Here is a 24751-nt window from a genome sequence, read left to right as displayed (position 1 = left end):
ATCTGACCCTGCGTGTGCTTGAGACTGTGCACGTGGCCTCCAGGGTGTGCATGGTGGTGATTTTCCTGGGTTCGGCGGGACCTGGTGTGGCTCCCAGTGCAGAGAGTAGGGGATGGGGATGGCTGGTCACTGGTCCTGACTTCACTTATGAGCATGGGGCTTGTCTTAGTCTGCTAGGTTGCCATAACAAAATATCATAGAGTGGGTGGCTTAAACAATAGGAATTTATTTCTCACGGTTCTAGAGGCTGGGAAACCCAAGATCCATGTACCAGCAGTGTTGGTGTCTGGTGAGGCCTCTCTCCTTGGGTTGCAGGTGGCCACCTTCTTGCTATGTCCTCACGTGACCTTTCCTCCATGGGTGCTCATGGAGAGATCCCTCTCTCTTTGCCTTCTCATAAAGCCACTAATCCCATCGTGAAGTCCCCACCCTCATGACCTCATCTAACCCTAATTACCTTCCAAAGGCACCACCTCCAAATACCGTCACATTTCGGGTTAAAGCTACAACATATGAACTTGAGGGGACACAAACATTCAGGCCATCATAAGAACGGTGGCAGCAGTATGCCACAGAGTTCACAGAATAATAATATATATTTATTAAACACTCCATGCCAGGGGTGCCCTCATTCAATCCACACAGCAACCCCCCTCCCTGAGCAGGTGTTCTCTTCAGTCCCATGTTACAGCCCAGGAGTTAGGAGGAGAGAGGTGAAGGGACTCTTGTGGATGTCACTGGCATTGGCAGAGCCAGGATTTGAACCCAGGCAGCCAGAGCTTGTAAACACCCCTTGATGGGGCTGCTCAGAATTCTAGGCTGAAAGGAAGCATAGAAATGATCTAGGCCAATTCTCAGGTTACAGATGAGAAAACTGAGGCCGGTGCAAGTGACACGTCAGTTGGTTTGTGTGTGAACCAGAGTGCCTGCCACCAGGCTGCCTCTTTTCAGGCTGTCAGATGCCAGGCGGCCTCCTGCGGGAGCCTGATGTGCCTTCTCCACAGGACTCGGCCTGGCTAGGCCATTACATGTCAGCTCATTTACCATCTTGCATCGTATTCCGCTCCATGGTTCCACTTGGTGTCTTCCAGTGGGGCAGGGAGTTGAGTTCTCAGGCACACCTGGTTGGCGGGAGGAGGGCGGGGCAGTGTGTCATGGTGGGAGGGGCCTGAGCAGCCAGGCCTGGAGGCTCAGTGGGGGCGTGTGTATGGGTGTCTCAAGAGCGGGCTCTGGGTCTCTTCACCCACAAAAGACATACTCAGTGCACCTGCTTTCCCCTTCAGAGCAGAGGGACTAGGCAGGGTGTCCTCTGGCAGGTCACTCACAAGGACTTGGCCTTGCTCTGAAGTCGAGGGGACATGGATTAGACCAGAAGATGCTTTCTGATTCCCAGGGAGGGCTTCAGACAGTGTCCCAGGAGCTTGAGAGAAGGGGGCAGTTGAAGCAGTCGTGGGTTTCTCTTGCTTGAAGTGCAGAAACATTACGTGCACATATGTATATATTGCTTGGTGGGGAGGTGGGTGATATATGACCCTCCAACTTCTCCAAGGGGAAAAAGGTTATTGTTCATGTCAAGTTTGTTTAGAAACAGTATGAACACCACAGATTTTTCACTAAGATAGAAAAATAAAATAGCTTCACTTCCCTGTCTGAGCGAACTGTCCCCCAACTTCACAGCTGGGCTCAGACTGACCTGGTCCTGCCAGGAGCGGAGGCCTGGATTTTTAGGGCCTCATTTTGGCCTCCGGGAGGTGGGCTGGGCCCTGTTGGGGCCTCTGGCTTTGGAGGAAGAACTCCCTCTCCCTAGGTCCTGCCTCTAGCTCCTCCTGGCTGCCAGGTTAATGGGTCTGGCCTGTACTGTGGCCGGCTGCTCCCAAGTCACCTGCCGGCCCTGGCAGGGCTGAGGGCCCTTCCCCTGCCTAGCACAATCCCCCATTTGGTCCCTTCTCCCCCAGTCTTCCAAGCTCCTCTGGTGTACCTGACTTCGATGGTGTACCCAGAAACCTGAGGTGTGGACCCTTCCCCTCTGGAACCTGAGCGTATGATTGTCGAGGGTGTGGGCGTGGTAAGGGTGTGGGATTATCACATGTGCGCCACCCAGGAGTCTAGAAATGTAGATTCTCAGGCCCCTCACCAGAAGTACTGAATCAGAATTTACGTTTTAACAGCATTCCCAGGTGACATGTATTCACCTTACAGTTTGAGAAACACGGCCCTGGAACTCTTGTTTAATAGATATTGATATCTGTGGGCTGGTGGGTTAACTTTCAATTGATCTCTGTAGAATGGGAGGGAGTTGTTATATGCCCACTGTATGGATGGAAAAACTGAGGCTTGTCCACGATCGTGCAGCCTGTGAATAGCAGAGCTTGGGCTGGTGGCCAGTGGTTGTCTCCGAAGCCTGAGTCCTGCCTATGACAGAGGACCCCTCCAGAGGGGTTACCTCCGAGATGCATTCGCACAGACAGAGGAGGGTATGGGACGTCCAGAAGCCCTGAGAAAGGAGAGGTAGGGTCCTGACACTTACTGCAGAGCCTGGGGGCTGGCCAGGATGGATGATGCCTTTGGGCACTGTCATTCTGCCCCTCAGGGTAGCCCAGAGGGGGCCCTAAGTGGGCCCTGGGGACATAGGGGACTCTAGCAAGGTTAGACCCACATCAGGGTTCTTTGGGGGGGTCCTGGAGGAATCAGGCCTTTCCCGGGCCGCAGCCTTAGCTCCTGATGGGGTCCGGTTTTCCCGCCCCTTCCAGCACTACCTTCAGCAGGAGCAGAGAACTGCCAACTCCGATTGTCTGATTTGATTCTCAGCCGTCTCTATTTTTGTCCACAGGCAAAAAGGGCCTGTTTGCAAAGCTGTGTCATTCCGAACGGCTGCCGGGAGCGCAGCTTGCCCCTTCCTGTAGGCCTCACTGTGGGCCCCAGCACAGGCTAGTTACCCTGCAGTGTTCTACCAGACAGCCTAAAGCTCCAGCCTTCGTGGCCCAAGGTCTCGCCTCAAGACCAAATAGGCTGCATTTCAACTGGCATTGCTGCCTCCTTGTATCTGGAATTCCAGTTTCTTAGCTGAGAAGTGGCACAATCCTCACTCCCATGCCTGACCCCAGCTCAGCCAGTCCTGCCTTTCCTCCCATGCCTGACCCCAGCTCAGCCAGTCCTGCATTTCCTCCCATACCTGACCCCAGCTCAGCCAGTCCTGCATTTCCTCCCATACCTGACCCCAGCTCAGCCAGTCCTGCCTTTCCTCCCATACCTGACCCTAGCTCAGCCAGTCCTGCCTTTCCTCCCATGCCTGACCCCAGCTCAGCCAGTCCTGCATTTCCTCCCATACCTGACCCCAGCTCAGCCAGTCCTGCCTTTCACGACTTGTTCCTCTGACATCATGCTTCTAGGGATTGGTTTCTGTATAATCAGACTTACGGTTGTAATGACAAAAATGCAACCCCAGCTAGCTGGAAAAGCAACAACCAAAAGGGGGAGGGACTGAAAACGTATGGGCCTATGTAAGTAGTAAGTCGTTGGGGGCAGATAGCATCAAACATAGCTGGGTCCAGGGACTCCACGTGTTGTGGTCTTTCTCGACAGCTCCAGGTTTACGTGGTCCTGCAGCCTAAACTCACAACCTCAGGAGGAGAGAAAGCCTTGGGGAAGGTTCTCGTTGACCTGGTTTGGTCTCATGCCCACCCTGGAACCAGTTTCAGTGACCGGCATTTAGGTGGCTGGTTTGGTGCCCGAGGTGGGATTTCCCCACTTGAATCTTGTGGACTGAGTTGGAGGAATGGTTCCTCGAAGGAAAATCAGGGTGCTGTTACCAAAGTAGGTGAAAGGTATGGAGGACAGAACCCCAGAGCTCAGGCAGAATTGACTCTCCTCGGGTTACACCAGTAGTGACCAGGTAAGGATTTGAACCTGGCTCTCTCTGATTCTGGCTTTGGGGCTCGTCCCTGATGCCCAGGGAGTACTTGTTTGACTGACACACTCTGTTGCAGAGAGGGAAGTGAGTGAGACCCAGCTAGCTGTGGGGCCTTCCCATGTGAGCTGGGAGGTGAGGCTGAACTTCAGGAGGAGTCAGCTGCTGATGAGTGGAAGAGGTGCCTTCCAGGTAAAGGAAAATCCAGAGGGAGGCCCCTGGGAGATGGAGGTGGCTTGTTTGGAGCGGGGTGTTGTCTTACCTTTTTGGAGCTAAGAGAGGTTGTGCATGGGAGGACTGGGAAATGAGGGGGCACTGAGAGCCCAGCAGGAAGGCTCAGGGTCTCCCTTTTGCTGGTGTTCCAGAACTTTGGCCTTAGGTAGCCATACCATGAAGTGTGGCCCAGCCTGTTTCCCGTAAAGTCAGCTCACCTGTTGGTCAGCATGCTGTCTGGGTCCATCTGGAGCAGAGCGCTCTGGGCCCTAGACGAGGCAAAGCCGTTGTAGATCCAGGTGACAAACTGTGCTCTATTCTGTTGGTTTGAGTCCTAAGGGGTAGCCCCAGCTTTGACGGACGTGCAGGATGCTTCAGGGACTGTTCTTTCGACATCTCAAGCCTTACCCAGTTCAGCCCCCAAAAGCACCAGTGTCATTGTCCGCCTCTCAGAGGGCCGTTCTGTGGCGAACGGCTTCCTTCTCTCCTCCGGCCTGTGTTGCTTTCCTTTTTCTGGTGCTCGCTCAATGTGGTAATGATGTGGGGAATGACCCCCCATCTCTCCAGCCATGAGTCCTGCCCTGAGCCCTAAAGACCGAGTCGTTGCTGCCTAATTTGGGGCTTGTTGTGTCTGTGGGCCCCTTGAAAACCAGTGCTGCCCTGTGTTTCAGCCTAGCAAACCCCTTTGCCGCTTGTTCACGGCCCAGCACCAGCGAGGCCACTCTGGGCAGGCTTGCCTGCTGGCTCACCGATAGAAGACCTGCCTGGCTATGAAGGAAAATGCCCCCGGTTCACCCAAAATACTGCAGTGAGATGCTCAATTGTGAAGGTGCTGTGAAAAGTAAAAATGTAAAAAACGTTAGGCAGCTGTGAGAATTATGATCTGCAAATTCTCTTCTTCTCACCCCTCAAGGTTTTTTTTTTTTCTTTTTTTCTGTTCTTTCAGCCTCTGAAACCCCCAGCTCCTCTGCTCTCACCTGGGATTTTATGGCTTTAGTAAAACTTTCAAAAATAAAAGAACACCAGGCTGCTCCTGGGGCAGGACATGGTGGGATATTGGTTTGGGGGTTTTTTTAGTCCTGGTATGGCAGGAATTAACTGTTTATTTTGGCTTCCTTCTCAGAGGGGCGTGGGCCGTCTGCCTTGTGGGGAAGCAGGTCAGCACTTTTGGTGCTGCTGCCCTGGCCACAGACTGTGGTCCACGGAGTGAGAGGCTGGCCTCCAGGTGGAGAGGAGTGAGCAGATGAGGGTGTCTTGGAAGGAGGCTGGGTGTGTTCATTGTGTGCTTACCAAGCCTTCATTGAGGTTCTGCCTGGACTGCGAGATACGAAACAGGGCAGGAGGGTAAGTGGACTCATGGAGGGAGACCACGGGGAGTTGGAGTGGTCTCCCCACATCTTCTCCTGGCAGGCTTTTCCTCCATCGTTGGAGAACACCCCAGAGAGTAGTTGGTGGAGGTGTGGAGTATGGACAGGGTTTTGGGGGGTGTATTTGAGAAACCAGCACCAACACTAGGGCCCATTCCTGCCAGGTTAGACAGCTATAATTCAGCCATTGGATACACATGGGAAAGGCAGGCCCCCGTGCGCTGGCCAGAAGCCTGAGATGTGGGAACCTCTGGTGGGTTACCGAGGGTAAGGAAAGACGCATGGAGTCTGGGCCGAGAGAACGGACAGTGTTGAAGCCAGAAGACCTGGATCTAGTTGGCACTTTGAGCTGAGGGGTGTTGGAAGGAGTATCTTCTCCCTGAATTAGATTTCTCATTTGTCATTCTAGGGAAAGGCTAAACCCCTACATGAGAGGTCATTTTGAGCATCACTTGAAACGTTTTCTGAGAGCGTACTTTCTGTTCTCTATAAGACCCATCTAATTTAATTTTCACAGCTACCCTATGAGGTGGGCATTGTGAGTGATCTTATTTTGTCTTTGGGGAAACTGAGACTAAGATCTCTCTAAACATTTTGAGGTATATCCTTCCAGTCTTTTTTCCTATAGGTTTTTATGTTTTAAACGAAAATAAGTTCATACAATCATATATTTTATACACTTGTTTTTTAAAGTTAATATTTTACGAAATAGTTTCTAGTATACATCTACGTCACTACATAAAATAGCTTTATAGCATTTCATTGTAAGAATCTATTGTAGTTTAGCAAACTTGTCTCCTGTTATTGAACCTGCAGGTTAAATCTCTTTTTTTTTTTTTTTTTTGCCATTATAAACAATACTGCACTGCATATCCTTGAAGCTCAACTTTTGCATTTTTTGCATACATTATTTTTTTAAGGATAAATTTCTAGAAGTAGAGTTACTGGATTGAAATGTGTACACTTTTCAGAAACTTTGATACAAGGAGTCAAATTGTTTGCTTTTTTTTTTTTCAATTGGTAAAATGTAACATAAAATTTAGCATCTTGGGCTTCCCTGGTGGCTCAGTGGTTGAGAGTTCACCTGCCAACGCAGGGGACATGGGTTCGTGCCCCGGTCCAGGAAGATCCCACATGCCGCGGAGCGGCTGGGCCCGTGAGCCATGGCCACTGAGCCTGCGCGTCCGGAGCCTATGCTCCGCAACGGGAGAGGCCACAACAGTGAGAGGCCCGCGTACCGCAAAAAAAAAAAAAAAAAAAAAAATTAGCATCTTAACCATTAAGAATTTTTTAGCTGCATAACAAAATTATTATCCTAAAAATTTTTAAGTGTACAGTTCAGTAGTGTTAAGTACATTCATGTTGTTGTGCAGCCAATCCCCAGAACACTTTATCTTGCAAAATTGAAACTGCACCCAGTAAACAGTTTTCCATTCTCCTCCCCCAGCCCCTGGCAGTCACCATGCTGTCTTCTGTCTCTATGAATTTGACTACTCTAGGTACCTCACAGAAGTGGAATCATACAGACTTTGTCTTTTGTGACTGGTTTATTCCACTCAGCATAATGTCCTTAAGGTTCATCCATGTTGTTGCATATGGCAGGATTTCCTTCTTTTTTAAGGCTGAATAATATTCCATTGTGTGTATATACTACAATTAAAAAAAAATAATGGTTTCTTTTTTTTGCGTTGCATTGGGTCTTGGTTGCTGCGCGTGGGCTTTCTCTAGTTGTGGTGAGTGGGGGATACTCTTCGTTGTGGTAAGCAGGCTTCTCATTGTGGTGGCTTCTCTTGTTGTGGAGCACAGGCTGTAAGCACGCGGGCTCAGTAGTTGCAGTGCACAGGCTTAGTTGCTCCGCGGCGTGTGGGATCTTCCCGGACCAGGGAATTGAACCCATGTCTCCTGCATTGGCAGGCGGATTCTTAACCACTGTGCCACGAGGGAAGTCCTATCCTACATTTTCTTTATTCATCCATCAGTGGACACTTGGGTTGCTTCTACCTTTTTGCTGCTGTGAATAACGCTCTATGATCATGGGTGTAGTACACGTGTCTCTTCTAGGCCCTCTTTTCAATTCCTTTGCATATATACCCAGAAGTCGAGTTGTTGGATCATATGGTAATTCTGGTTTTAATCTTCTGAGGAATGGCCAGCCTGTCCTCCACAGCAGCTCTGCCATTTTATATGCCCACAGTTGCCCACTTTTGAGTGTGATTTATCAGGGTTCTCTTCCCAACCCGGCCTTGAGGCTTCCTCCCTGAAGGCTGAAGCAATGACTTGCATTTCTTCCTCCCCCCCCCCCGTCCTCCACCCCCACAGGGCCTACGCCTCTCGGGTGCCCTGTGCTTTTGGACCAGCTGGGTAGGCAGGAGGGCGGGGGTCCACCCATCTGGAAAGTTCCATCACAGGGGAGGCATCGTGCTCTCCATCTCCGCATCCAGTGCCCAGGGCTCCAAGGGCGGGGCCTCTTGGAAGGGCTGCTGTTTGGGATGTGATGAGTCACTGAGACCGCTGAGGCCCGGACCAGCCTGGGTGTTGAGCTGTGCCAGGGTCAGTTTGCCTCCAAACCGAAAGTTCAAAGTTAATGAAAAAGCAAGCGCTCCTCTTGAAAGGGGACCTCCCCTGGCTCGCACGACTGGGTGTTTTCACATAAAGGCCCCTCTGCCAGTGGGAATCAGGAGGCAGTGCCCGTGCTTCCTGACAGCCTCTGGCTTCCTGCCCGCTCAACAGGGCTGGGATCCACTGGGATCCTTTGGGGGCGGGCTCAGAAGCAGCCCGTCTCCATCTTGGAGCTAGTGTTGTGGTCGGGCCACTTGTGCAGAAACACACAGGGCAGAGGATGAAGGAACCCGAGGGTTGGAATCCCCAGTAGATTTCCCGTCAGATGTTTGTGACAGGAAAATGGCCCGTCATATGACTCAAAGAGCAAATGTAAGGCAAAGAAGCCTCTTTTTTTTTTTTTTTTTTTATAAATTTATTTACTTTTGGCTGCTACTCTCTGTTGCGGTACACAGGCTTCTCATTGCAGTGGCTTCTCTTGTTGCAGAGCACAGGCTCTAGGCGCACAGGCTTCAGTAGTTGTGGCACGTGAGCTTCAGTAATTGTGGCTCGTGGGCTCTAGAGCGCAGGCTCAGTAGTTACGGTGCACGGGCTTAGTTGCTCCGCGACATGTGGGATCTTCCCGGACAAGAGCTCAAACCCATGTCCCCTGCACTGGCAGGCGGACAAAGAAGCCTCTTTTTATGGGCAGAACTGGGGTGACTGGACTGTGACCCTCACTAGGAAGAGCTGTTGCCAGCTCCAGGAAGCTTTTTGGTCTGCTATATGTTAGAAATTTTTTCACAGACCACTACCTCAGTGACTGTAGCCCGTTTACTTTCATCTTCATTAGTCCTCTGGAATCATAATTGCTTCCTTTCAAAAAGGAATATATTTATTATTTTTAGATATATTTTTACACCGTACATAGATCTTAATGTGTAATTTGATGAGTTTGTCAAGTATAGATACCCATGTAACCAACACCGCAATAAAGACAAAGAACATTTCCATCTCCCCAGAAAATTCCCTCAGGTCCTTTGCCAATTGATCCCCTCCCCAAACCCACCCCAGGCAATGACTGGTTGGTTTCTGTTAATATAGATTATAATTTTGCCCTTGTTTTGAACGTCATATAACTGAAATCATATGGCCTGTACTTTTTGATATGTAGCTTCTTCTGCACAATATAAGTTCTGAGAGATTCACCCGTGTTGTATGTATCAAGAGTGTGTCCTTTTCTTTATTTCTGAGTAGTATTCCATTGTATAAATACGCCACGGTTTATGAATTCCACAAGAACCATTTTTTAGATGGAAAGGGAGAAACGCCACCGGCCTCTACACTCGGCATGAGTGAATGTGTGTGTTCGTCTGTGTGTCCATCCACTCACTAAGCCCCAGGCCTTGCTCTCGCTGGGTGCAAAGATCAACCAGAAATGGGCAGAGAGGATGGTCACCATGTAGGGGAAAGGCATACGCAGAGGAGGCGCAGCTAAAACGTGCTGCTGGCTCTGAAGGCGGGAGACTTAAGAAGCCTTCAGAGAAAAGGTGGTGTGCTGTGAGCTTTCAAGGAGGATGGGGTTTAGAATTCTCAGAGAAGCCTGGTGGAGAGGCCCCTGCTGGGAGCAGAAGGAACAAATGGAGCACGGGGAATGTGGCGGCCCCACAGACTGCTGAATTCACCGCTTTGCCATGGCCAGCCCACTGGAGGCTTGGGACTGGCAGCCTGAACCTGGTCTGTCCCAGTTCTGGGCCCAGAGGTGGGGCAGGAGGGAACCCAGACAGCAGCACATCTCGGCGGGGGTGGGGGTGGGGGGGGTGGGGGAAGCACAAGGATGTGTTAAAACAGACCCTCTCTGTGTCTTCTGGAGTTGGCTCTGCCCTCCTGCCATTTCCACTTGGCTTCCAGGCCAGGCCCTGAACAGTTTCTATGTCCCACTGTCCTGTAGGGTACACGGGGGCCGTGGGTCTGGAGAGGAGTGGCTGGGCCAGTGCCGGCAGTGAGCCGAGGGGACCAGCCTTCTCCTGCCTTCTTGCCACGTCTTCTCCAGTGTGCCCTCTGTTCCTCCTCCCCCTTAGTCCTTTCCGGGTCGTGAGTCATTTGGCAGGAGGCCCGTTGACACTTGGTGACCCGCGTAACTGAGTCTTTGTGTTGAGCAAGGGCCTTCGCGGTCTGTGTCCACCTTTCCCCAGGCCGAGGCATCCCGACCTTCGGACCCATTCACACCCCAGTCTGGCAGAGGGCAAGGTCACTGAAACCATATGAGTTGGGAATCTAGCCAAGGACAGCAGTATCTTTACCTTGTGTTTGTAGAGTACTTTGTACTTTGTCAGACACCACCAGGCTTGTCGTTTCTTCAGCCAGCCAGTGCTTGCTGAGCGCCTACTGTGTGGCAGGTTATAGAAAGGTGAACGTGTTAAGGTTGGTGCCTTTAAGGAGCCTATAGTCTGGCCAAGCAAACACGTGAACAAATAAGTATAACAAAATGGTGGGGCAGGAATACGTAAAGTGTAGATCAGGGCCCAAGGAGAGAATGGTTGGTTATACCAGGGTGTACTGGGGGGGCTCCCTAGAGGAGGGGGCACTCAGTGGCAGAAGGTGAGCCGTAATTTTGGGTGGCCTCTGGGGGGTGGGGTGGAGGGTACATTCCAGGCAAGAGGCGCAACCCGAGCACAGTGGGAGCAGGAGGCTGGGCGTGGATGCAGCAGGTATGGTGTCATAGTCAGCTCAGGCTGCTAGAACAAAGCACCACAGATTGGGTGGCTTATACCCAACAGAGACTTATTTCTCACAGTCCTGGAGGCTGGGAGTCTGAGATCAAGGCACCAGCACGGTCAGGTTCTGGTGAGAGCCCTCTTCCAGGTTGCAGGCTGCCAACTTCTTGCTGTGTACTCCCATGATGGAAGGGGCTCTCTGGGGTCTCTTTTATAAGGACACTAATCCCTATCATGAGGGCTCCACCCTCAGGACATAATCACCTGCCCAAGGCCCCGCCTCCTAATACCATCACCTTGGGCATTAGGTTTTCAACATATGACTTTCAAGGGGACACAAACATTTGATGTGTAACATGATGAGAGACAAGGCTGGGGAGGTGACAGGGATGGATCTTGGAGGGCATGGTATGGAATGTCAGGAGTTTGGACCTCACCCTGCAGCAGTGGGGACCCCAGTGGAGGGTTTTAAGCAGTGGAGTTTTAGAAGGATCACCCTGGGATCCTTGAGCAGGATGGATGAGAGTGAGACTGGAGGCAGGGAGGCCAGCTAGGAGGCCAAGGTGGTCATCCACTCAAGAGATAAAGCCTAAAATAAGGAGATAAGAGAAGGGAAGGGGAGGGGGGGCTTGAAATGTTAAGGGCTTGGTCATCAGTTGGATATTGGGGCCAGAGGGCAGGAGAGAGTTGAGGATTCTCTTCTTGGACCTTCCTTCAGTCACTTCACCTTGAGCACCTACTACATATAAAGTACCATGTGGGCACAAAGGTGAGAAGGATCTGGGTTCTGCCCACCGAGAACCGCAGTCTAGGACAGTGCTCTCTAGTCAGGACTGTGAGTTGCACGTGACAGCAACACAATTTAAGTGGACTTTGACTCCACCCCTCCCTGAGAAAATGGGCGAAGGGGGTTATTGGTGCATGTGCTGGAAAGTTTCAGGGGGTAGTGCTTCAGGCAAGTGTTCAAACAGTGTCTTTAGGAATCTGCCCTTTTCCATCAAGTCTCATCTCTGTTCTGTGTAGACTTCGTTTGTTTTTTTTTCATGACTGAGTTTATTCAATCTTTTTCCTGTCTCAAAAAAAAAAAAGCAAAAGACCAAAAACCCAGACATAAATATAGTTGTTTCCCTTTACAGCTTTCCCTTCTTAGTTTCTTATAGTTTCGGGGTTTGTTTTTTTTTTTGCTTTAGAGCTATGCTTTTATATTTAAAATTTTTAAAATTTTGGTAAAAAACACAAAACATAAAATACACCACCTTAACCATTTTCAAGTGTACAATCATGTTAATGACATTCACGTTATGTAGCTTCATTTTAAGGCAGCCTTTCCCTAACATTTCCAGGCTGGCCTCTCAGCAGCTTAACAAGCCCAGTGGAAGGGGTAAGAATTCTGGGATTGGGTCTTCTCGGCACAAACCAGGCCACGTGCACACCCTTAGCCAATCACTGTGGCCCTGATGATGAGTTAGCCTGGATCACGTGCCTGCCTTTGAGGTGGGGCGGGGTCTTCGCCCTGTGAGCCCCAGGGCTGAGCAAGGCTGCACAAATGGGTGCTCAAAGGGAAAGAGAGGTGCTGCTGTGGAAAGAATGGGAAATGGATGCCAGGGACGCAAAAACAGCAAATTCCACTGCAGGCGCATAGGACCCGAGCGCCTGACTTAGGTGAGGTAGAAACTGGTTCCACGGGAGGGGTGCGTATAAATGCTGTGTAATCAAGTCATCTAGCACGTGCTAGGGACTGTGGCAGTCCAAACAGGCTCATTTTGCCCCCATTGAACTACTGGGGGAGAGAAGAGCTAGATGGAAATAACCACTCCATGATGTAAACATGGTGAGTGCCTGGGGAGGGGTCTCTTCTAGCAGCTGGGAGGAGGGGTCAGGAGTGCTTCCAGCAGGCAGGACTTGGGCATGGGGGTGCCACCAGTGTGGTTCCCCACGTGGGGCATGGGTGCCTGCTGTCTGTCCACCCCTTGATCCCAACCGCTGCTAATACCATCCTTGCTTTAGCCCCCTCCTTCCCCTCCCAGGACCTCTGCCTCCCACTGGCTGCTCCAGAGTCTCCTCGGATGAGCCCACCCTGGGCCCCTGGGAGGGGCCTGGAGTTGGGCCCCCCGTCCCCCACCGAGCAGGGCAGGTCCGAGGTGCTCCCCTCGTCCCGCAGGCCTCTCCCTGGAACGCCTCCCCAACTCCATCGCTTCCCGCCACCGCCTGACCGAGAGGGAGGAGGAAGTGATCACCTGTTTCGAGAGGGCCTCCTGGATCGCTCAGGTGTTCCTGCAGGAATTGGAGAAGGTGAGCTGGAAATAATAGCCCCATTGGTCATCACTGCCCTCTATTGAGCACCTGTATCTATGCAACCCCACCCCCACCCCACTAAAACTGTAGGTCCTGCTTGTACAAATTAGAAAAGAGGACCCTCCACCTGCCCTGAAGATGCTCTGCTTTATCCGTTGGAAAACTCATTGTAGTATCCTGATTCTGTAAGCATGAGACTCTCTACTGCCAGAAAAGAGTTTTAATAAACAGAAGAGTCCACGCCCCCTGCGAGCGGCTGGCAACCTCCTTGGTGAGCTCAGCTTGTACGACCAAAAATGTGACGGCCCTGTTGTGTTCGTTAACTTGTTTACCCCTCACAGCAGCTCTCTGAAGTAGGTATTACATTCATCCCTGTCTAATACATGAGGTTTAGGGAGATTAGGCCATTTGCCCGCTACTCTTCCCTTGGAAGGGTACAGTCAGGCCGGTCCATGTAGGCACTCTTCCCAGCTCTCAGGTGCTCTGGAAGCTCGCTACTGGACCCTTTAGCGGGGAGGACCATTCTTAAAGCCTTGCAGAGGCTGGCAGAGCTGGCCACAGGGGTCTGGAAATGCTCAGGCCTACTTATCTCCCTGCTTGTGCTTCGGGGGGCCTGAACGAACTCTCAACAGGACAGCAGTTCCAGGTGTTAGCAGCATACTGTGATGTTACCCCAGTTCTTCCCTTCTGGGGACTCCTGGTTAAATGGGGGGGTACAGGCAGCCATATTCAACAAAGATACTTGCAGTTACTGCGTCCCTGTTTTCATGTCAGGCGCTACTTTGAGTACTTGACTCAAAGTTGTTCTCTAATTTAACCTTCAAATAGTAACCAACTGCAACAGGTTACGATTGTTATTCCCATCGTGTAGGTGGGGAAACTCAGGTGTGGAGAGTTAAATAGCTTCCCGGAGCTCAGACAGTTCATAAGTGGCGTTGGCAGGGCTTGGACCCTGTATGACTTGTGACCTTGGGGTGGTGCTTAAGCCTTCTGTTTAGTAGATGTTTAGTAGATACTAGATGGCAGGCTTGTCAGAGGAGATTCAGGATTGGCATCCAGACAGAGGAGGTGGGCACGATCTGAGAGACTCAGCACTCAGGAGATATTTGAACCTCACCTGCTTTGGCAAATGTCAGAATGTCAACCCAGCCCCTGTTCGTGACGGACCTTTTTGGAGGCGTCCTCCTCATGCCAGGTCAGTTCCCGTGGAGCAGGATTCTCAGCCTCAGGACTTCTGACGTTTGGGGCCAGATGATTCTGCTGCCCTGTGTAGAATGTCCATTAGCACTCCCAGCCTCTACCTGTGGGCTGCCAGCAGCCAACCCCCCTCCAACTGTGGCAACCAAAAGTGTCTCCAGATAATGCCAAATGTCTCAGGGGCAAAATTGCCCCCCTGTTGAGAGTCGCCGTCCTAGAGGCCCTCTGCTTGGCTGGACTTCAGTGGGAAAGAGGTGATTGGCGGCTCAGCAGAAACAGGATTCGAGTGTACTCCCTGGCAGAGGTCCACATGGAGACTTGAGTTGACCTCTGCCAAGGTCACATGCAATGTTTCAGGAGCTCTTCGTGTTTGAATTACATATAGTTTGGAGGAAGCTTTCATGAAAAATTGAAAGTCACCCATTCAGTCAGAAGCCTGGGTTTTGGACTCTTAAAAGGGGATTGAGGTGATGAGCTGGAATGGTGTCCAGGGCTGGAATCAGCGCCTCAGGGGCACTGGGTGGACAAATGGGCCCCGATAGCTGGTTATCTCAGGTCAAGGGAGGGCAGGCCATAGAACCCTTGTGCACTGCAAAGCTGGGTGTCCCTCCTAAGACCCAGCGCCAACCTCTGAGGAACTAAGAATCTCTCTAAAACCTATTTCAGTTTCTGAAAGAGGTGGATGGCTCATTGATTTTTTTTTTTTCCCCTCATATCAGAGAGGGAGGTGGCATAGTGAAGGCAGGCCCATCTCGGTGGGGCTGGGTGACCCTCTCAGAGCTGTGGCTTAAGCGACAGCTCAGTTAATAACAGTTGTTCCTCAGCTTTCCCACGAACCAGGGGTCAGCTGTTGGGCTGTTCTGAGGTTACATGTTTATGTGACAGGGACAGTGCAATGTCTGGCGTCTGGTAGGCGCTCGAGTATTGAAAGAATGCACCAATAAGTAGTAGAAAGAGCCTGGAATGTGTAGCTGGCCAGACTAGTGTTTGAGGTCCAGGCCCAGGCCAGCTTTGTCTCCTCGGGCACGTTCTGAGCCTCAATTTCCTCATCTATAAGGTGCAGAGAAAACCAGCCTTGTAGGGCTGCTACGGGCATGCAGCATTTGCGCAGGGAGAGTGCTTTAGACCTATTTTGAGTTAAAGCAAGTTAGGTTGAGTTTGGTCTGAGTATTGCCCTACGTGCCCCTAAGGTGGCTGGGGGCTTGGGTGACGATGGGGCCGTCACATCTGCCTGGGCTGACCCTGGCCCTGGCCTCTCGGCCTCGGAACTTAGAGACAGCGGCTCTCTCTGTGTTCCCCTTCCCAGATCACAAGTAACACCACATCCCGGCACCTGAAAGGATCTCACCCGGTCGACTACGAACTCACCTACTTCCTGGAAGCTGCACTCCAGAGCGCTTACGTGACAAACCTGAAGAAGGGGTAGGTCGCTGGCCGCTGAGCAGGACCCGGACATTTCTTTCAGGACTGGGAGCTGCTGACATTGGTCAGGCCTCCCTCTCCTCTGGGCTGTGTGCGTGCGGGCCCCCTGGAGAGACGATGGGGGCTGGCTTGTTCCCGACTTGTCAGGCTGAGCTTGCCCAGGCCGTGGTGGGGAGGGCCGAGCTTCAGGAAGCTGCTGAGGCAATAAAGCCTGCGCATGTTGGGGGTGGTCATCTTTAGAAGGGGGAGTCCTGGGAGCGCGATGATGGTGTGGGAAGAGTGAAGGACAGTGAGCTGGGCGGTCTGGAGGTGGTCACTGTCGCCTGAAGTGTCAGCTAAAGTCATTTTGCTTCTCTGAGCCTCATTCTCCCCAAAATTTAATGGAAAAGGTGATTCCTGATAATTCCAACTTTCAAGGGGCTGTGAGATCCGAGGAGAAGTGTGGTGAAAGTAAAGGCCTAGCATCATTTTGGGGGTGCGACTGCCCTGCTGGTGAGGTGGCAGGAAGCTCGTTTTCCTGTGCGTTGACTGGAGGGTCCTGGGACCCAAGAACATGGTGCCCAGAACCCCTTTCTTAGTCTTTTGCTCCTTGGGGTTAAGCAAGGCACCCTCCCTCTGTGAAGAGTCTGGTGGATGCTTCCATCTGGGTGGGAGGGGCTAGTGGTGTTTCGTGGGTGTGTTGTGTGGTGGTGGAGATGGAGGGAGAAGCAACAGGACCAGGAGGGCGTGTTGCTGGCCACCGTGGCTCTCCGGCGGTCCTGCAGGGCTGAATGCCTCAACCAGGCTGGAGACTAGTAGCTGGGGGCCTGGGTTTCCTGTGCCTCATCAGCTCCCTCCTCAGCATCATTACTACCCTCTGCAGACACCGTGGGCTGGGGCCTTGAGGACATCCGGGCAAGCGGAGGGACTCACGTGTGCCGAGTGCAGCCAGTCACCGTGGAGGCTGGGCACACGTCTCGCCCCTCTCGAGCCTCCCAGGTGGAGGTGGGCCAGCCACACAGGTGTTCGCTCCTCCCCACAGGTGAGGAAACGGAGGGTCAGGATCACAGATCTTTCTTTGCTTTGACTGGCTAGAGTCCTTTGAAGCCCCTGTTTTGTTTTTGGTATGATTTATTTTGTTAAATTTCACTTTATTCATCCTTTTCATTTAACATTTTTTGGAATAGATGATTCTTGCACAGGATACCAAATTAAAAAGGTACAGAAGACTAGACAATAAAACGTTTCCCTTCCATCTCCATCCCCTGCCTCCTGGCTCCTCTGTAGGCAGTGTTCCTAGGCTCCTGTATCATTCCATGATAGCAGCATACACAAGCGATTATACGCACATATTATTTTCTTCCTTTTTTAAATGCATATTCTCCCCTTTGCCTTTTTTCATTCAAAATATATCTCTTGGAGGTGGTTCCACATCAGAGCTGCCTTTTCTTTGCACTGCTGCATAGTGTTTATAGTATCATACAGTACAGATCTCCTACAGTTTGTTTACTCCGTTCCCAACCGAGGAACAGATAGGTCACTTCCAGACTTGGGCTCTTTTCAGCATATGCTAGAGTCCAGAACAGAACCGTACCTATGCATTGTTTCAGTGGGGATCTGTCTGTAGGGTGGATTCCGAGACAGGAAAGTTCTGGGTCAAAAGGTGGAACGCTGGTCATTTGGGTAGAGGTTGCCAGCTTGGACCTCATAGAGGTTGTTTCAGTTTCTGTGCCGCCAAGATGTGGGAGAGAGGCTGCTTCGTGAGCCCTCACAACATAGTGCGAGCTTTTTTTTTCTTTTAAGTTTTTATTGAAATATAGCTGATCTACAGTGTTGTGTTAGTTTCAGGTATACAGCAAAGTGATTCAGTCATGCATGTATGTGTGTGTGTGTGTGTGTGTGTGTGTGTGTGTGTGTGTGTGTATATATGTCCTTTTTTAGATTCTTTTCCATTATAGGTTATTACGAGATACTGAGTGTAGTTCCCTGTGTTATACAGTAGGTCCTTGTTGTTTAGCTATTTTATATATAGTAGCGTGTATCTGCTAATTCCAAACTCCTGGTGTATCCCTGCCCCACCTTCCCGCTTTGGGAACCATAAGTTTGTTTTCTATGTCTGTGAGTCTATTTCTGTTTTATAAATAATTCCTTTGTATCATTTTTTTAGATTGCACATATAAATGATATCATATGATATTTGTCTTTGACTTACTTCACTTACTATGATAATCTCTAGGTCCATCCATGTTGCTGCAAATGGCATTATTCACTCTTTTTTATGGCTGAATAGTATTCCATTGTGTATATGTGCCACATCTTCTTTATCCATTCATCTGTCGTTGGACATTTAGGTTGTTTCCACATCTTGGCTATTGTAAATAGCGCTGCAGTGATATTGGGGTGCATGTATCTGTCTGAATTATAGTTTTCTCCAGACACATGCCCAGGAGTGGAATCACTGGATCATATGGTAACTCTATTTTCAGTTTTTTAAAGAACTTTCATACTGTTCTCCATAGTGGCTGTACCAGTTTACATTCCTTCCAATAGTGTAGGAGGATTAGTGCAAGCTTTTTGATGCTTTTTTGACGTTATTAGGCGTGACTGGTGAAATATGCTATCTCAGCATCATTATTGTTGGCGAGGGAGATGATATTTATCTGTTCACTTTTCCATTGTTAGTACTTGGAAGGTAATTACTTCTTTTGTTTTTAAAATAATTTCTGTTGAAGTATATTTGATTTATAATGTTGGCAGTTTCAGGTGTACAGGAAAGTGATGCAGTTATATATATGTATACGTACATATATATACGTATATATGTATATGTACATACATATATATATCCTTTTTCAGATTCTTTTCCGTTATAGGTTATTATAAGTGATTGGGTATGTAGGTCCCTGTGCTATACAGTAGGTCCTTATTGGTTCAGCTTTTTTTTTTTAATTTGCACTCTTCTTAGGAGTGAGGTTCATTAGATTTTTATGTTTTAATTGTTTGCACCTTTAAACATGCATAATTTATGTTTTAAAATCTTAATTGAAGTATAGTTGATTTACAATGTTTTAGTTTCAGGTGTACAGCAGAGTGATTCATATATATATATATATATATATATATATATATATATATATTCTTTTTCAGATTCTTTTCCCCTTATAGGTTAATACAAAATATTGAGTATAGTTTCCTGTGCTATACAGTAGGTCCTTGTTGGTTATCTATTTTATATATAGTAGTGTGTATATTTTAGTCCCAAACTCCTAATTTATCCCTCCTTCCCCAAAATGCATAATTCATTGATCCCTCCCTCCCTCCTAGTTTGTGTAAGTAATATAATTATAATGTTTATGGTGGAAAACTTGGAAAATACATACAAATATAAAACGGGCAAATTTAAAAATCACATATTCAATCTTTAGATCAGGGACTGGCAGGTTATGACCTTCTGGCCAGCCACCTGCTTGTGTGGGGTTTCTGGGGCGCAGCTTGCCTGTTGGTTTAGGTATCTTCTACATCTGTGGCTGCTTTAGAGCAACAACTGCAGAGTTCTATGACTCCAAGCCTAAAATGTTTACTGTCTGGCTCTTTACAGAAAAAAATTTGCTGGCCCCGTATTCTAGGTAATCACTGTTAACATTTTTTTAAATAAATTTATTTATTTATTTTTTATTTTTGGCTGCATTGGGTCTTTTTTGCTGCACGCAGGCTTTCTCTAGTTGCGCTGAGCGGGGGGCTGCTCTTCGTTGTGGTGCACAGGCTTCTGATAGGAGTGGCTTCTCTTGTTGCTGAGCACAGGCTCTAGGCGCGCGGGCTTCAGTAGTTGTGGCACGCGGGCTCCGTATTTGTGGCTCACGGGCTCTAGAGCGCAGGCTCAGTAGTTGTGGCGCACGGGCTTAGTTGCTCCGTGGCATGTGGGATCCTCCCAGACCAGGGCTCGAACCCGTGTCTCCTGCGTTGGCAGGCGGATTCTTAATCACTGTGCCACCAGGGAAGCCCCCCACTATTAACATTTTGATGTATGTCTTTTCACATTTTTTTTAAATTAATTAATTTATTTATTTTTGGCTGTGTTGGGTTTTCATTGCTGTGCATGGGCTTTCTCTAGTTACGGTGAGCAGGGGCTACTCTTCGTTGCAGTGTGCGGGCTTCTCATTAACGTGGCTTCTCTTGTTGTGGAGCACGGGCTCTAGCGCACAGGCTTCAGTAGTTGTGGCACATGGGCTCAGTAGTTGTGGCTCGCGGGCTCTAGAGTGCAGGCTCAGTAGTTTTGGCGCACGGGCTTAGTTGCTCCGCAGCATGTGGGATCTTCCCGGCCAGGGCTCTAACCCGTGTCCCCAGCATTGGCAGGCGGATTCTTAACCACTGTGCCACCAGGGAAGCCCTCACATCTTTCTATGTACAGATATGCAGGTGTATTTTTTTCTTTTCTTTTTTAAACAACAAAATAGTATCTTACAGCACTGCTGCTTTGTAGCCTGCTTTTTCCACTCAGGGCTTGGTTGGGAGCCTCTTTTGTGTTCCTGCTAATCTCTCTTCTGCATGAAGTTGCTCCCTGTGGTATCAGGGGAAGGTGCCAAGCCCACGCCTGCAGCTGGGCTTAGGGCTTGGTGGGCTGTGTGGCTGGGACAGTCATCCTTGAGCTGGGCCCCGAGGGAGGGGAGATTCCCAGAGACAGGAGGAGTCTGGGTGGGGCAGAAGAGGTAGGATGAGGCTGAGGAGGATGGGGAACTTGTGAGGGTCCAAGGCCAAATACACTTGGGAAACAGTGGGTTAAAGACTTCTCAGACCCTTTAGAATAGGAATTCCAAGGAGCATGGTTGCAGATAGTAAATTTTCAGGAGGAAGCAAAGACATGTAAAGTTTTCAGTTTCGTTTGACACGGAGCCCTTGTTTGGTGTGGGTCTCTGGGGACCACTCTTTAGGAACCAGTGCTCTGGGACTCCAAGGGGAACAGCTGGACTGAAACGCAGTTTCTGGCCCAGGCAGCTTTTCCATCCAGCAGGCATCCCTGTCCCATCAGAGCTACATCCCATTCGGGGTGTTGGAAGCCCCCCGAGCTTCAGCCCTCAATGCCTGGAAGAGAAGGAAGTGGAGTCCTTGCCCAGAATGCAGAGCAGGCCATGGTGAGGCCACTCCCAGGAAGCAGCGGTGGCTGAGATGGCTGGGGTGTGGGCGTGGGCCTGGGGGGAGGCAGTCCTGCCCCAGCTGGACCCCGGCCTGGAGGAGGCCTGTGTGCCCCTTCTCTCTCACCACCCTGCCCTCGTGTTAGAGGAGGCGGGGTGCCGCACGAATCCTGTCCTCCAGATGGTAAGAGCAGGGAGAAGGTCCCGGCCGGGAAACAGGCTCTCTCCCTGCTCTCTCCTCGTACATGAACACCCACCAGAGCACCTGATTCGTCACAGCTGCTTAGAAAATCTAAGGCAGTATTATCATTTGTTTGTATTATTATTTTTTTGAGGCAGTCCACAGCTGGATGGGCCGCTGCCTCAAGCTTCAAGTTTACACTTAAAAAAAAATTTTCTCAAGTGCTAGGCCAGGGAGGCAGTGGTGTCCCGTTTGGGACATGAGGATCGGGAGGCCCAGAGAGCCAAGGTGGTTTACCTCCCAAGGGTGGGACTGGCCTGGGAGCCCTGGGTGCCTCCGACCAACCACCCTGTGGCCAGGGAGGTGGAGCTGGGGGGGAGTCACCGGGATGCACGCTGCCTCTGCTCTAGCTCCACCATGGCTTGTTTGTTCCTATTCAGTTACTGCATTTCAGTTTCAGTGAAACGGTGGCCTAGCAGGCTGGTTCCTGTTTTTACTTCCCAGGCAGCTGCCACCCAGCTGCTTCTCTTTAGCTGGAGACTGTTGTCACCCTGTTTTTGCAAATAAAGTTTTATTGGCACATAGCCACACCCATTCATTTACATACTATCTCACCCTCAGAGCTGAGAAGTTGGGATTGAGATCAGATGGCTAATCCTGAAATATTTAATCCCTGATCCTTTAAAGAAAAGAGTTTGCTGATGCCTGCTCTCTGTTTAAGAAGTTCTCCCTCCCAAGGCCTCTTGGTGGAAGAGGTGCTCTTCTTCCATATGGCAGTCCCATGGAGTAGATTTTGTGGGAAGGGGACAGTTCTAATTTTAGTGTTCTGTGTCCTTCATTCATCCATTTAACAAATAGTTGTTATACTAATACGTGCCACCTATTAAGAGCTGTGCTGGCATGTGTCTTTAGTCTTTCCAGGAGCCCTCTGAGGTAGGTGCTGTTGTTAGCACCCCCATCTTACAGATGGGAAAACTGAGGCACAGAGAACATAAGTGACTTGTCCTGGACAGAGCCAGGGTTGTGTGTGCCGGTACTGTCTGACACCATTAACCACCAGTCTACACTGCCCACGGCAGAAACCCAGCAATTAAGACCCTGCTGCCGCCCCCGAGGTGCTCACAGCCTAGCGTTTGTTCCCCCGAGTCTGCCTCTACTTGGTATGCGTGGTCCCAGCTTCTGGTTTGAAGAGTTGGTGGACGTCAGGGCAGGGCCGGGGAGTAGAGGCCACTGAGTGATCCTGAGCGAGTTCCTCCTCTACTCCCCACCCCCACCTCTAATGGGTGGTGTCTGTTTGTCCTGTATCCCAGGGTGTGAGGGTCCAAGAGGAGGGAGGGAACGAAAAGACACTGGAGTACGGAATTCAGAGCCCTATTAACTCCCTCTCCGCTGAGGTCCCCCCACCTCCACCCCTCAGGGCTGCCTGCTCCCTTCCCCACACCAGCTTCTCTGCAGATATGATGAGGTCAAGGTGAGCGTCCAGGACAGTCAGGAGGGAAAGAGGGAGAGAGCCAGCAGTTATCAAGCACATGCTGTGTGCTAGGCTGGACCACACGCTCTGTGTACAACACTCTGTGAAGGAGGTCGTGTGACCCCAGCCCACTAGTGAGGGGCTGGGGCTCAGAGAAGGTTGAGTCACTTGCCCGACCTCACCCACTGGGATTCCAGCTTTAGATCTGAGTGGCCTGGAAACCCATGCCGTTTCCAGTTTTGGGGGTGTCAAAGGGCAGCCTGGGCACCTGTGGGGTGTGTGGAAGGACAGGGCCCCGGTGATGGGGCTGATCCTTGATGTGCTGACTTACGGCTCTCCTTCCTTCTCTGGGACCCTGAGTCACATTCTCAGAGGGTGGGCCTGCTTCCTGTCCTGTCTTTGTTCTGTGCACTCAGGGCATGCGTGTGTGTGCGCGTGTGTGTGTGTGTGTGTGTGTGTGTGTGTGTGTGTGTCAGTTGTGGGCAGAGGCATTAACCAACCGTCACCCCTCCAGGAAAGCCCAAGTAATTTTAGTTAGTTTTCTGTTGCTCTCACTTTGTTCCCCTGTCTTTGTCCTCTTCTTCCTGAAGCACAAATTTCAGTCCTTAAAGCTGATGCTGACTCCCTCCCCACCCCCGCCCTTTATTCCCAAATAAAGAGGAATGGAAACTGAATCATCATTTCTTTCCACGCAAACAGCCCAAATATTTGAAGCCTGAATGTGAGGAGCAGTTCCCAGGACACGTGGGAACAACTCAGCCCCTCTCTCAGTTTCCTGTGAACACATCCAGCCCAGTGGTGGCCCTGGAATGTGACATATATAAAGTAGCCCTGGGTGCCTGGGTGGGCTTTAAACAATTTCTTTACACCTTTCCTCTTGATAGTAGCTAATATTGTTGAATACTTATTGCATGTCAGGCAGAATGTTAATGCCTTTACGTGTAATCCTGGGAAGTTGGAACTAGTAATATCCCCATTTTCCTGAAGGAGAGGTTAAGTAACTTGCCCAAGGTCACAAGGCTAACAGGTGGTATTGCCAGCGAGCCTGGTGCCGAACTGCGTCTGCCCAACCCCACAGCCTGAGGCCATGCTCATTACATAATCCCGGGCCCAGGATACCACCCACCCACAGTAGGTCTGCATCAGTGAGCTCCTGTAATTATGTATCATGGTCTTCAGGTCAAAGTTACATCTTCCTGGGTGAATCACTGGTTCCAGTGTTTTTCTTATACATTTGTCATTATTAGGAAGTTAAAAAAAAAAGTCAGCTTAGCCCAGGGTTTTCAGCCTCAGCACTGTTGATGTTTTGAGCCAGATCTCCTTCGTTGTGGGAGCCTGCCCTGTACACGGTAGCTTTTAGCAGCATCCCTGGCCTCCACCCAACAGATGTCAGAACACCCCACCCCGCGAGTGTGACAACCAGAAATGTCTCCAGACACTGAAAAGTGGCCTGGGCTGGGGGTAGGGGGCAAAACTGCCCCCACTTGAGAACCACTGTCTTAGCCCAAGGTGTGAGAGGCAGGAGGTCAGGGGGAGATGGGGACGCAGACGCCCGATATTGGGTCACCTTCTCCAGGGCCGCTCTGGAGAGTCTTTTAAAGGGCTCCAGAGCCATTTCCTGCAGGTTAAACTCACTCGCACTTGCCTGGGCTCTTGCGGTGTTTGGGAAGGGCTGGGGAGAAACCCTTCCCTGTGTTCAGAGAGGTCACAGCCCAGTAGGGGGGATGGCGCTAAGGTGGAAAAGCCCAGCAGCTCATTTCCCAGCTGGCCTCCGCGAGCCCACAGAGTGTCAGGCCCCCTGCCCAGGGCAGGATGAGGACCCACTTCACGGAGCTCACGTCCCAGTGGGGAAATGACAGTGTGGGATCCAGATGTTGACGATGGACAGTGCTCTGTCCTAGAGGAAAAGAAGGCAGAGAAGTGCGAGTGCTGCCTGGGACAGGGGGGACTCTAAAGAGACATTTCATCCTCAGGGGCCAGGTGGAATGGAGCCCCCGGGGCTCAGGCGCTGCTGGGTGTTAGAAGAGGTTCCTTAGGGCCTGAAGAACAGGAAGAGGTGGTGGGATCTGCTTCACAGATTCTGGGCTATAACCTGAGAGCCTGAGCTCATTCCCATGTGGGCATGGGGTGGACCCAGGTTCCAGAGGGCCCAGAGGAGCCCTTGCTGAGAATGGGGTGCTCAGCCCCAGGGGCCAGATGGCCACAAGCAGTGCTCTTCCCAGGGTCCAACTTGTCCCTCCAGTTGAGGATTTGACATAATTTAAAGGGTGTGGTGTTCTCCACTGTGTAATGTGGGTGATGTTTTCTTGGCCTCCAGACAGTGCTTCTCCTTTAA

The 24751-nt window shown here is 50.5% G+C and overlaps 1 protein-coding gene across 3 annotated transcripts in view; it reads left to right on the top strand.

Moving 5' to 3' along the window:
• TTC7A (tetratricopeptide repeat domain 7A) overlaps positions 1–24751 on the top strand; it is a 122809-nt gene that overhangs the window by 21838 nt on the left and 76220 nt on the right. For all 3 annotated transcript variants that reach the window (XM_079941260.1, XM_079941262.1, XM_079941261.1), the window contains 2 exons: positions 12904–13034; positions 15541–15656. In XM_079941260.1, the coding sequence (XP_079797386.1) occupies positions 12904–13034; positions 15541–15656 (247 nt within the window). The remainder of the gene's footprint in view (positions 1–12903; positions 13035–15540; positions 15657–24751) is intronic.

Source organism: Stenella coeruleoalba (genome assembly GCF_951394435.1).
Source record: "Stenella coeruleoalba genome assembly, chromosome: 13".
Classification (NCBI taxonomy): Eukaryota; Metazoa; Chordata; class Mammalia; order Artiodactyla; family Delphinidae; genus Stenella; species Stenella coeruleoalba.
The sequence above is the reverse complement of the archived record's forward strand: the minus strand, read 5'-3'. Positions and strand labels throughout refer to the sequence as shown.